The sequence below is a fragment of the Equus caballus genome, chromosome 1 (genome assembly GCF_041296265.1).
Source record: "Equus caballus isolate H_3958 breed thoroughbred chromosome 1, TB-T2T, whole genome shotgun sequence".
Lineage (NCBI taxonomy): Eukaryota > Metazoa > Chordata > Mammalia > Perissodactyla > Equidae > Equus > Equus caballus.
Genome location: NC_091684.1, coordinates 50,525,454 through 50,539,764, shown reverse-complemented (window position 1 = coordinate 50,539,764; position 14,311 = coordinate 50,525,454). Strand labels below are relative to the sequence as shown.

The window sequence follows — 14,311 nt, the reverse complement described above, 5'->3', positions numbered from 1 at the left end:
GTAGGTGCAAAGCCCAAATTCTGTCTGCACTGGTAATTGACAAATGCCCCCAAGTTTAAAATGGCAACAAAGAGTCAGCTCAGCTCTTCAAAATCTTCACCTCTGCAGAGTACAGCTCCTCTAGTTGGGGCCTCAGCTGTTCCCTACCGGCGTCAGCAATGATTTCCATGCTTCTCTGGTGTACTTGGCGGCAGCGCTAAGCTGCTGCTAGCTACTCTGCCCCAAATGGAAACACAAGTCATCAAGATTGAATTTTTTATTTTTATTTTGAGATTTGGGAAAGAATTTTACAGTTGTCGTAGGATTAATTTAGAGATGTGTTCAAGTGCTTAAAATCATGGTTAGAATTGCTTCTGTGATATTCCTTTTGCCTTGCCAATTATTCAAGACGCTTTCTTAAAAGATTGAAATAATACAGCACATCAATAAGCTTTATTTTCTAATTCTTGAAACTTCAATGTAGACCTATAGAGGAGTAGATAAAAAGTGTTTATTTTGAATTTTAGACTAATCTGGACTCACAGAGAGATACAGGTAGATTTTGTAGGTGCAGAAAAACCAGTGTCTTGTGTTGCTTGCTGATGCAATATATCATTTTATTTTTCAGCATCTAACATTCACGAGAGAATTTGATTCAGATTCTCTTAGACATTATAGCTGGGCTGCAGACACATTGGACAATGTCAATCTTGTCTCAAGTCCTGTTCATTCTGGGTAAGCAACCTAAAAGTCGATTGTCTTTATCCTATTAAATTACCATTGCATTTATTACTTGCAGTAATAAATTCATGTTGACAAGCTTCATATGTATAAAATACTGATCTTCTAAAGGATTTCATTAGTAAGTATATGTGACATATGTTTGTAAATCATTAGTAAATATTTTTTCTAAGCAAACTTGTGTATCTCTTTTTACTGATAAAAACACAGTGTTGGAAAGGAAATTAAAGTATTGGTCCATAAAAATTTCCTAACTATTCTAGTACTACTTTTAGGTCTTTAATTTTCTTTTTCAATTAAAAAAAAATTTAATCATTTCTCTTAATTTTACTTTATTCAAATGAAGTTTTTTTCAGAGTATCTGATTTTCCTTTCAAATAAAACAATTAAATATGTAGGTATTTCTGTTCATTTACCTCACTGTTTGACTGCTTTTGTGCTTTGCTTTGAGTGATAGAAAATTTTCATTTAACTATTTAGTTTTTAAATAAGCAGTAAGCTCTGGTGTTATTTTTTTTCTCATATGATATAGGCCTTTGATTTGACAAATGATTTGTTTTGTGTGATTGCCCTTTAAAAAGAAAATATAAATTTGAAACCTCCAGATCAAGTTTGGTACCTTCTGCATTCCTGGAAAAAATTATGATTAACTTGTATTAGATTACAATTAGAAAAAAAAGAAAGGAACTTAAAAAAGAAAATAAATTCACTTTTAAAAAGTGAGGGTACCAATGTATGTGCACCAGAAGTGCTATGGTCAAAACCACATCAAACGGGTTCCTCATTGCTGCCCCCACTGGTCGGCACAATTTGAGGCAGGCGGCTAAACGGTGACCTGCTTTATTTAATCCATGTATTTTTAGCTATTGGATTCTTCACCTGTAGGTAATTAAAAGTGGAATAGTAGACATCCCTACAAATGGAATAGAAATAATTCATTAAGATGATGAAAATTGCAAGGTATTTTCACTCTGAAATTGGCATTTAGGCCATAAATTAGTTGTGATCCAGGACAAGGGCAGATTAATTTGGAATTAAATTAACAATAATTAACATTTGCAAAGTACCTTATGTAGTACATGAAGTATTTTCTGCTGCTTTTAATTAAAATAAATTGTGATAGCTAACATTTACCTAGTGCTTTTCATGTACCTGGCATTGTGCTAAATCTTTTACATGTATTGTCTTACTTAATATTTATTTGAACCTTACAATGACATCGTGAGAGAGGTTTTACTCATTATCCCCATTTTACAGATGAAGCGTCTGCTACTCAGAATAATCCTGCAGGTTATTTCAAGTATTTTTAAAGAACTGTGGTTTGTAACAATACAGTTCTGAAAAATAAATCGCTGCAATGTCATTCAAATGGAAATAACTACTTGAAACTGCTTTATAAACTATAAACTACATGGTGGTCTTTGAGTCATTAACATTGCATTTAATTCAATTAGAAAAACTTTTAATTATAGTAATATTAATTTTTTAAACTGCTTAAAATATGTACACAATTATTTTAGAAGTATACGGGTCTAAAATTGCAAAAGTAAAAAAAAATTAGAGTTGAGAAGGAAAATATAAAATACTTGATACACTCAGTGGGCAGACATGTTGAAGAGTTCTTTGACTCAAGCTTGAATTGCCACCATGTTAGAAAGGTCTAGAACCAGCACTTTGTACTCTCTACATAGGAAAGAAAAGTACGAAGGTTTAATTTAGTAAACTGAGAAGTTGAGAGAGCCTAGGATAATCAAATCAGAAATGAACTTCCCCATACACTGGAAACAATGAAGTATTTGAACATGCAAATTATCTCTCCTTCCCCTTGAACTTATTGAAGACAATAGATGTGTGCAGGAAAGCAAAAGTAATGGCAGCTAGCGTGGGTTTATTTGAAAAGGAAAATACAGACTTGGTATACACTTGGAAACAGTTCACTAATGCCAGATCTGTGGAGTCGCTTACATAGCCATTTAAGGCAAATATTTTTCCAGGTTGTCCCACAAATACCAAATGCCTTGGTTTCATTTTCTGATGGTTTTTATTTTTCCTTTGCTTGTCATTGACATTTTCTGTTGCTTGCTTCTAATTATCTTATATTAATTTTTCCCATTTGCTTTCTAAATTATTTTGCAGCTATTCTTCTCCACTTCCTCAGTATGATTCAAGGTGATAACTGTGTCCTTTATGTGAACCATCCTTTTTTGTATTTTTAATTTATGTGAATTTTCCCCACAGTTAGATTGTGTCAATGTCTGTAGTGTATCAGCATTTGTCATCCCGCTGTTGCTAAACTAGAAACATTCATGTGTTAGCTTTAGGATCATTTGTAGAATTCCTGCTGTAGTTAAAATATTAGTAAGATACAAATATGGTTAAACATCACCTTTTAATTTGTTTCTATAAGTTATGTTGCATGAAATTTTATTTTGCACAGAATATGTAAGGAATGAGTTTGGAAAACAAATCACTGTGTGTCATAATGTTAGTGATTATTAGGACCCATATCCTGCTTAACATATACTCACACCTTTCCTCAGTCTGTTGACTCTGTAAAGTTGAAAACCTTAGAACAATAAATGATCATTATTGAGCACCAGCTATGCACTGGGTGTTAATGCACAACACAGAGAAAGAGCTTCTTCCAATTGTCATTAAAATCATCTAAGTCATTTTTTCCCATTTGGTTCTAATATTCTTTGTAGCTGGAATATTTTTCTATTGACATTGATAACCTCCTTACACTACTTTGACCTGCTGAGCTACAAGTTTTATTCATATATTTTTTCCTATGTATGTATACATATTTTAAGATTAGTAACCAAGTCTGACCTAGGCAGTTTCTGAACACGCTTAGCAACATAGTTTTGTTCGTTAGTTTGTTCAGTAAACATTACTTATGTGCGGGAACTGTGCTCGGCCCTGCAGGTCAGCGGTGAACAGGACAGACCTGATCTGCATTGCTGTCTATATCATTGAGACTCAGCTGTTTGTTGCCAGGGCAAACACTGCCCTCTCGGTGTAAACACTCCAGTGTTTATCTGTACTAATACAACTGAATTTTCAAAATCAGAGTTTATCTGGAGTCATTTTTAATCCATTCTGTAACTATTATTTCCAATCATGAGTTGATTTTAAATACTAAACGCTGGAAATGATCAGATTTTGTCTTAGGCTTCTTTTATAATATTGCCATGTTGCCTTTGCTACTGAGTAAAAGTAGTTGTTAAACATGTGTATGTCTGAGAAACTGCAGGCTCCCCAGAGCAGTCTGAAGTGAGCTCTGAATCATTTAGCACTGGAGACGATTCATGCGGACGCTTGTACAAGTGAACCAGTATCTTTGTCTGACAATGAGGAGTGTTTTTTGCTGTTTTCTTTTTGTTTTTGAGGGGGTCAGTCTTTTCCCCTCTTACTTTGAATATCATAGTGGTCCCAGTCTCTCAAGGTAGGTAGAATATTAGCAAAAACAAATTAATCCAGAGGAAAATGGCCAAATCCAAAATGAGCAAAAAGGTGTGAAGTTGATTCCACCCCACTGATGACTGGAGTTGGTTCTGAAAATCTGATTGGCTGAAAAGTCATCCCCATGCTTTTGCCTCTCTTTGTGGGGATGGCAGGTCCATTTGCTTTGTTGAAGAGGTTACTCTTCCGAGGTCAAGAGGCATCACCCTTTAGGAAAGGGTCCCCAGCTTGGGCCTCCATGCAAAGTCCTAAAGTCTATTTATAGGATGTTAGAACTGTTTTTAGATGAATAAATAGTAGAGGGTTTTGGTGGATGGGATTATTTCCCCCCAAAAATACTGTAGGTATTCAAACAATTTTCTAATTATCAACATTTGGTGCTGTTCCAGTAAGAACCCTTTTCTCACATGTGAAAATTAGAATGCGAAGATACGTGTTTCTGTTCCCCTGTCTGACTTGCACTCTTCCATCTGTCAGACCCATTGGTTCATGCTCACCAGAGTGCTTTACAACGACACTGTGATGATGGTGGGAGGACTTGCGGAGGGCTTTTCCCACGAGGACATGATAAGAATCAAGAATTCCAATATGCATTTACCCAGATATGACACAATTTCTTTACATTTTCATATCTACATGCAGACAAATGTTTTTTCCTCATTAGTTTGAATATAAAGGCCAATGACAGAATTATATAATTGAGACATTTTCTGAAAAGTCTAAGTCCTAAGTTATCACTTTTGTATTGCTGTACAGATATTCAAATGTAGGTTATTTTAAAGCCAAATTTATACTGAAAAAATTAAACCCCTTCCTTCAACTCTGCCTTAGCGAAACTAGTCTTCTACTTTTATTCTCATATTCTGCTTTATGATAGTAAAAATTAGAGTGTTGGTGTGATTAAATATACATTGTTTTTATGAGTTGTACATCTTAAGACATACTGTGGAGTTTCATCTTACTTGTCAGAGGAGAGAGATTCCATAGTCAGCCTTTGGCTAAAACCATTTATAGTTAAAATGACCCTTGAATATAGCTTAAACCACCAAGAGAAACCACCTAACAGTGGCTCTGTTTTTGTTTGAAATGTATGATAGTCCTGTAAAAGCCAGTTTTATTCCAACTTTGAATCATCCACTGTTCCTTCAACTTGAGCATCTGACAAAGCGGTTGGCTTCCGTTAGGGGGCCATGTTCCACCAAGAATAAGTTGTCATGTTTCACTTTTTGCCCAGTTCACAAGTTAAATGCATGTTTGATGTGACTCCACCGTATTGGCTTCCAATTTATTTGTAAAGACAGGAAATGATAGCTACATTGTCTGTCAGTTTAAACTTGAACATTTCATTTCCAAACCTCCTGTGAAGATGCTTTATTTCTGTCCTTGATGTGGCCTTTGATCTTCTCCCTGCAGGTTTCTGGTCAGCTTTATGGTCGACGCGAGAGGCGGCTCCATGAGAGGAAGCCGTCACCACGGGATGAGAATCATAATTCCTCCCCGCAAGTGTACAGCCCCCACCCGAATCACCTGCCGTTTGGTAAAGAGGCATAAACTGGCCAACCCACCCCCCATGGTGGAAGGAGAGGGATTAGCCAGTAGGCTGGTAGAAATGGGTCCTGCAGGGGCACAATTTTTAGGGTAAGTCATTTTGTCAGTTTTAATTTTGGCCCTCACACCACGTCTTTGATTTTCTTTACCCTTGTTAACTCAAGTAGTTAACTATTAAAATGACTGAGTTGAACCATTTTGATTAAGTAAACTTTTCATATAGTGTCAAGGGTCACAAAGCTCTGTGGAAAGCTACTAGGCTGATACTTCCTTAACTCAGTTTGCTGGTTAAAGCTTTTACTAACCAAGAAGCATGTTCTCTGCTCAGTGAGTGCACGGAACCCAGCAGCCCCCGGGGAAGTCAAGGCACCATTCTTAGGAAAAAATAGAGATGCTGGAATTATATCACCACGTTGAATAAATGGCTACTTTGGGTGCACGTCTTTTTAAAGATAATTTTTAGGGAAACAATCCATTGTGATATGGTATTTTACAAACAGGAAAAATAAACTTAATTCGTTTTCCGAGGTGGCACTTGGGTGCAAATCAGGCAGGCTCTGTCGTGACTGACAGTTTATTCACAATTTCCCCTTCTCGTTTCTCTTCCTGCTGCATGGATGTTATTCAGTAAACTGCATCTTCCTACCAATCCTCCCCCTGTAAATGAGGGTGAGAGCTTGGTTAGCCGAATCCTGCAGCTTGGGCCTCAAGGAACAAAATTTATTGGGTAGGATCTTTATAGACAAGATACAGAATGTCTACAATTCTTTTTCCATTTCCAATTTTTTTCTGTCACACCATAGTCTTATTCTTGTCTTAATTTTATTTTAATTTTCTCAGTTTTTAATGCTTTCAGTTGATGTGTGTCACTGAAAGAAAAAAAAATCATAGTGGCTTGACTAAATGTCGCACCGCTACCTATCTTGTGCTTTTCAAGCATGTGAAATTCACTGCAAGCGTTATGCTTTCATAAATTTGTGCTTTTGTAAACCTTTCTTTAATTTGAAATGTTTCAACTGAATATGATAGTTTTTAAGACAGACTGACAGCCTAATTTTAACCCAGTGTAAGAAACGGTAATTTGCAGGCTTTGAATCAACATTTGCTATAAATGATATATATGTGTGTGTATATATATATATATATGTGTGTATATATATATATGTATGTGTGTGGAGTTACATTTTTTTTAAAGTACTTATCTATACTAAGTAATCTTTATGGGCTTTGAGAAGGAGAAGTCATCAGTAAGTAAACTGATTTTGAAAAATGTTGGGAATACAAGATATTTAAAGAAAACCAAATAGGCAGAAGGTAGAATATTCTACTGAAGTTATTGAATTATTTTGTTTTGCTTTGTTGGAGCTGAAATGTGTTGGTATTGTTGGTCGCTGCTTGTCCGTTGATCGGTATGTCTGCCTTGGCTGTCTGCATGAAGAGACCTGTTATGAACAGTTATGCCTGGCTCCCACCTTGGTCAGAGAGCTTGTCCATACCTTCTCTCCAGTACCGCTGAATGTCATACACCAAGCCACTTTCCTTAAATATGTACAGAGACAGTATCTGATCCATTAACCTGCAAAGATTGTATCTAGTTCTCAAAAAAAAATAAAGAAAGCAATATCTAATCATCAGATGTGGTTAAAAACTAGGGTAAATATCTTAAAAACTCTTGAATTTATTAACACTATTAGGAATAGTTGATTTTGTTTCTACCTGTCAAAAAATAAAGACATTATAAAAAATATTTAAATCCTTAATTTGAATAATGATAATTATTTTGCCAAAACTAAGATTATATTTATCATCCCATTTTAAGTGAATACTTTTGTAATAAATCAAATATTCACGTTTTTTTAATTTGACCATTACACCTATTATCCGTCATGATGATCCTACCTATTTAAGCTTTTATCTTCTGTTATCACATGTACATAAACACATAGGTTAAGAGGTGAGGTTACATACAACCTCTGTAGGAGAATAATGATACTGTCTACTTAAATGTCATAAATAAAGCTGCACAATCCAACTATGTAAACTGTGTGTGATTGTGGTCTGCTTACTTCCATTCATCTTTTTTAGTATTTATCCTATTTTTAAAATTTAACGAAATTATTCCCATGGCTTGACTGGCTGTCTTCAATTTGCAGCCGTTCTTTTACATTCTTTTGCAAAAGGACACTGTCAAAAATTAGTATATCATTATATGACAATTTCAAATCAACAAGTGCTTTTTCAGAAAGTTGAAATATTCCACTGCAGGTTATCCTAGAGCTAGGAAATTAAGCTGCCCACTACCATTTTATAAATTGAAAATCAGAGAAACCGTCTTAACTATACAGGCCATGAAAGTCATGGAAACTACTGGAGGTAGTGGATTGTTATATTGTTTTCTTGCTAAGGGAAAGAGAAAAATCAGTAATCTTTCAAAATAAGAAATTTATAGAATTTCTTTTTTAAGGAAATGACTGTGTCCTTTTAACTCATTAGCATTTTGTATAATATACCTATTGTGTTTTTAAAAATGGACCAACTTTCTTTCTTATGGTCTATTTTAATAATTTTTAATTCTTTGATTCAAAATTCTTGTTTATATGTGCCGAATATTTCCCCCCCACCATTAAATCCAATGCCTAACATATGGTAGGCCCTCAAGAATTGTTTGTGAATGAATGAATGATGGCATGTTTTCAGGCTTCTAATATATTATTTAATTAGCAAATGATTCTGCAGCTTTGAAATCATTCCCAACCTTAGTGGCACCTCTGATTTTCAAATGAATACTGTTAATGAAACATTTTTAAAAATATAATACTATAAATATATTTAATTTGATACCAAAATAATGTGGATTTTTTTTCCAGCCCTGTCATAGTGGAAATCCCTCACTTTGGGTCTATGAGAGGCAAAGAGAGAGAACTCATTGTTCTTCGAAGTGAAAATGGTGAAACATGGAAGGAGCATCAATTTGACAGCAAAAATGAAGATTTAACTGAATTACTTAATGGCATGGATGAAGGTAATTATGACAGCTGCTTGTTTTGTAAATGTCTGCAGGCAGAACTCAAAGGAATGACTAAAGGAAGCAGTACTTCAGTTTCACACGTTTGTACTTTAAGCTGGGAATCAGGTTCCTCAGCCTTTATTGCTGTTTTCTTTCTCTAAGGCATGAAGTTCCACATAATCTAACAAACTTTTTCCCCCACTATACTAATGCACAAATATTCTGGTGATTCTTTCAGTCTTTGATCAATATATCAATCTCTCCAAAACCCAAGAAAGTTTTCTAAGTCAAAAATGTGTAAGGAGAGGGTGGAATAATAGTGGAAGGTATGCAAAGCATGCAGAGTATTTGAAGAAAATACATTCACATTTTATTTTTGGAATTATTATTTCTGGACCCCTTCTTTTATCTCAGTTTTCTCCCAGATTATTTTATTATTCTTCAGGAATTTATATTTTCTCTTGGGCTATAATCAGTTTTTAAGAAAAATAAGTTTCAGGCTAATTATTAGAGCCTGTGATGCTTCAGCGTCTTATTCTCTGACCTGGTGAGACTGATGCATAGCTGGACACGTCGCTTTCTCAACCACACCTTCCTAGGCTGTCTGATGCTTAGAATCAAGCAGTTTTTCTTAGCAGGTATTGGGAATAGACTTGTTTTGAGAATAGGTACTTGATGCAGAGTTTTCCCTTAAAAAAAGTGAAAATCAATTAGAGACCAAGCTGACGACAAAATAAAGCCAGTCTTTATTTTATACTGACTTCTAATCACTACAAATTTAGCAATTGTTCTAAATAACAGCTTTTTTGGAGATATAATTCACATACCATAAAGTTCACTCTCTTAGCATTTAATTCACTGATTTTTGGAGTGCATCCAGCATAGTCCCTCCTGGTTTCAAAGTGTGGACAAAGGAGCTAGACAGTCTCCAGGGTTTTGAGGGATGACTGTGGGCAAATTCTTTGATCCCTGAGAGCCTGTTACTGCTGTAAAATAGAGATTACCTTCCTACTTCATAGGGCTGTTGTTGAGAAGAAATAATTATATGAAGCACTTATGAAATACAGCCCTTGTCACATAGTAAGCTCTTGATAAATATCGGCTATTGTCACTACTATATTCATTCTATTAAAAAAATTGTCATGCTAAAGGTTTTGCATAGGACATAGTTAATCACAGCCAACCAAGAATTTAAGATGTCTTTAGAGCAAAGTAGGGGGAAGCTGACAATGGCTGAGTGTCTGGCATTCATGAGGCACTGATAAATGCCTGTATATATGAAACTTTTAAATGAAAGCATAGCACTTCACTGGAGGTAGTTTTAATCTCACTTATGGATAAGGAAACTGAAGTTCAGACAAGTCAAGTAATTTATCTAAGGTTACCCCAACCAAGTAGCAGCGCTGGGATTGAAATCTAGTTCTACTTATTTTCAAAGACTTTGAACTATATCCCACTTATTTTAGAAATGGGTGTCCTGTGGAGAAGAAAATAAATCTAAAGAGGAAAATTCCTACAAACCTCTAGATTTAAAGGTCTAGAATACTGGTCATTTTAAATGTTATACATTTAATGAGTAGACATTAAATATTTATGCCTGATATTGATATTTATATCACATACCATCTACAATTTCGAATGATTTCTGACAGATAGGAACATGCAGTGGTAATTAAGAGTTCTAATTTTTATTACCTTAACTTATTTTAAAGCATGAAATATAATCATTCTCTTATAAGGAAATTTACAAGAAAACACAATCGAAAGTTTTAAAAAGAATAAATCCTAAGAGACTGAACTGAATTTGCATTTTGAAAATAGTAAAAGAATACAGATGATTTAGGCTAAAAAATGGACAGAATAAGAGAAATGGGTTTTCTATAAGGGATAGTTTTTTTTGTTTTAGGGAAAATAAAGTATAAAAATATTTTCATGTATCCAGTATTTCTTTTTTATTTTTTTGAGATGAAGATTCACCCCGAACTAACATCTGTTGCCAATCTTCCTCTTATTTTTGCTTGAGGAAGATTAGCCCTGAGCTAACGTCCGTGCCAATCCTCCTCTGCTTTGTATGTGGGATGCCTCCACAACATGGCTGATGAGTGGAGCAGGTCTGCACCCAGGATCTGAACCCATGAACCCTGGCCACTGAAGTAGAGCATGCAGAACTCCAACCACTTGGCCACGGGGCTGACCCCATCCAGTATTTCTTAAATGCAAACATAGATTGCTACTTTTTAAAATGCAGCCTCTACAACAGAAGGATTTTCTTTTTTTTTTAAGGTATAGCTACTTTGATACTGTAAGCTCCTGAGGGCAGGTATGCGTTTGAGTCACCTGTGAATCACCAGTGAGGCTCAGTGCTGACTGAGGGCTCACCCAATCCTGGTGAGCGGGCAGAAGGAGGAACCTCACTATAATATGTAGCTATTTGGAGCAAAGTGCTCAGTAGTCTATTTCCTCTACCCCAAACTTTATTACTGTTAACCTCCAGGAGAGAAACATTAAAGAGGATCATTTACTTTGAGGAAAGTTCTGAGAAAGTAACAATCATCTAGGACAAATATTGAATATTCTGAGACCGTGCTGTCCAATAAAACTTTCTGCTGTGGCGGGAGTAGTCTATAGCTGTGCTGTCCAACAGTAATCACTAGTCACATGTGACTCTTGAGTACTTGGAATGTGAAGAATGCAACTGAGGAAGGTAATTTTTAATTTTGCTTAATTTTAATTGATTTCAAATAGTCACATGTAGCCAGTGGCTACCTCAGTAGACACTGCAGTTCTAGCAAAAACACTGACTACTCTAATAATATATTCTCCTTCGTTTTTGAGTATATAGTATGTCCTATGAGGCAGAAGTATAATTTTAAAAAGATTTTTTAAGGTTTATTTATGGAATGGACTTCCATGATTTCATGCTGACATGTCTTCACTTTCTTTTTAACAAAGCAATTTTCAAATAGGAATTAGTCATATCTTTGGTTAGATAAATGATGCCCCAAACACTGCCATACTAAGGGCATCTGTCAGATCTTTTAAAGAAACAGTGATATAGCCCTTGGTCCTGGATTCTGTGTGTTACCTTGGAAATAGTAGATAGAGTTTCTTTGCTACATTTTTAAAGACCAGATAAACTTTGGTTCCATTTTCGACAATTAAAAAGAAACATAAAAACTTCCAGATTTAAAGACTCAAGCACCGAAGGCCACTGCAGCAAAAATAATAACTGAATTTTCAAGGCACCATGGTTTTCTTCATGTGTTAAATTTTAAAATAACAATAATGAAGGAACCACTGTACATACTTTTTTTTAACTGAAGCTCAATTAATCAGATTTCACACCAAGATCAAGCCCCACTTACCACCACCCTGCTCCTGTTCCCAAAGACACTTCATTCTCATTGGAATATCCCCCCTCCAAAAACAGACAAGCTAAAAAAAATATCACTCCATCTCTAAAAAACCAACCCTTCTTTCTCTTCAAGGTCCAACTAGTCAAAGCTCTCGTGCGAAACGAAATATAAGCACAGGTTAGCAGGTTTCGTGTTATGTTCTACACTCCCCACTTGGTTCCCATCCGCCTTTTTTTGTTCCTGGATAGTTGTTAATTAACAAGATAAAAATAATACATAAAATAAACTAGTGACAGATCACTCAAGACTTCCTTAAAGAAAAAGAGAAATCATTCTACTGCTATTTAACCTGTTAATTTCCCCACTTCATGACAGTTCAGCCTTATCTGTCATCTATGGCAAGTGAATTTTGATAATACCTATCTTATTATAAATGCCTCCTTTTTAACCTTCTTTTCCATAAATGAATTCTATGTGCTACTTTATAGTAATTATATGCTACTTTTATAACCAGACCTGTTGCATCTTCTTCTCTGAAAATCTTAAAACTCAAGTATTTAAAAATCATCTTAGCCGATATTTTGATCACTGATTTTTACTAAACAACACAATTGTAAAGATTAGATTATGATTCTATATAGTATAGAAAATATAGTATTTTAAAACTTGCAAAGCCTTTCCATGTGCCTAATCAAATTTAGTGCTTAGAATAACTCCAGGGAAAGACAAGTTCAAGGAGGAGGGTGACTTGCCCAGTGTAATGTGGTGGCTGGGATCATGATCTATGGACGTCACATGGACTGGAATTCCCATCCTGGCCCCACCATTTACTAGCTGTGTGACCCTAACCAAGTACTCAATCTTTGTGAACTTGAGGTTAAATCTGTAAAGTGAGGACACCTTATAGGGAACTAATGGGGAACAGATGAGCTAATATGTAAAGATCTTAGCACGGTGTCTGACACGTGAGAAGCACTCAATCAGTGCTAGTCATAGTCATGGCTGCCATGTATACTAGTGTAGGAGAGCAAGTAGCGGCTGAAATCTTGCCTCTTCTGCTTGCCAAGCCATCTGCTCTGACACTGGCCTGAGGACAAGGGGCACTCTTATCTAATTTTCTCAAAGCTACTGTTTAGTTGTGAAGCCATATATCAGCAGGGCCGTGTCCACCCCAAGTGGACCCCTTTTCCAAATCACACAAAAACACCACCAGGGCTAGTGGAAGCCCTGGTCACCGTTGATGATGGTGACACTCACTCCATCACCACCACCCAATCAGGAAATAGTAAATAGATCTAGACTTCCCAAATATGGACTTCTGACTCCAAATCTAGGTGTTTTTCTACAATACTTTTTTGCCTCTGTATATACTCAAATGAAGGAGTGAAAGTGCTGTGTGGAATAAAAATGTTACATAAATGTCAGCTGCGATTTAAATTTTTTGTAGCTAATCAAGGTACCTTCTTACTTCTTATATGACTCAAAAGGAGGTGGTGTGTATTTGGGAAAAATTGTTGTTGTAAAATAAGGTGGAGTTAAGAGTTATTTCTGTCACTGGCAAGCCCAGAGACAAAAGTATCAGTGGTTATGCTAATGAAGCAGGTGTGTTAGCAAAGATCTATGGGAGTAAGAGTCTAAAGTGACAGAGAGGACAGTTGGCCTGGGTGTGAAGAACCTGCTGTTACCACTAAGGTGTCAGGTGGCAGGAGCAACTTTTCTGTTTGGCGGCAGACGTAGATCTTTTTCTAGCACTTGTCAATTCATGTTTTCTCAGCAGAGAAAAAGATACAGCAAAACAGAAAATAATCTTCCTGTTCCTCCCAAAAACATCACCTTTAAAGTGCATCAAATTGAATCCACTTGTAAGTTTAATTAAAACCTTTCTTTAATTGAACACACAAAGTTCAATTAAACATGTTTAAAAATTGTGCCTCCAAAGTCAGACCCCGAGGGGTGTTTTGTATTTTGCGGTTATGCCGGACCTGGGAGTATTTACTAGTAGAAGAATCCCTCCTCCTTAGAAGTCTTGACTTAAAAATTGAAGAGCTTGAGAAAGGCTCTAGTCCTGCAGTGTCCGATACAGTAGCCACTAGCTACATGTGGCTACAGAGCACTTGAAATGGGGCAGTGCGAGTTGAGAAGTGCTGCAAACATAAAATACACCAGATATATGAAGACTCAGTACCCCCAATATATGTCTCAGTAATCATTTTTA

At 35.8% G+C, this 14,311-nt stretch overlaps 1 protein-coding gene across 50 annotated transcripts in view; it reads left to right on the top strand.

Annotated features, from left to right (window-relative positions):
• The window catches only part of ANK3 (ankyrin 3), a 627,813-nt gene that overhangs the window by 548,086 nt on the left and 65,416 nt on the right, over positions 1-14,311 (top strand). For 29 of the 50 annotated variants that reach the window (XM_070225455.1, XM_070225362.1, XM_070225335.1 and 26 more), the window contains 3 exons: positions 608-714; positions 5,599-5,823; positions 8,601-8,755. In XM_070225455.1, the coding sequence (XP_070081556.1) occupies positions 608-714; positions 5,599-5,823; positions 8,601-8,755 (487 nt within the window). Of the gene's footprint in view, positions 1-607; positions 715-5,598; positions 5,824-6,361; positions 6,461-8,600; positions 8,756-14,311 lie in introns of all 50 variants that reach the window. The other 21 variants (XM_070225383.1, XM_070225171.1, XM_070225324.1 and 18 more) reach the window with 1 other exon arrangement.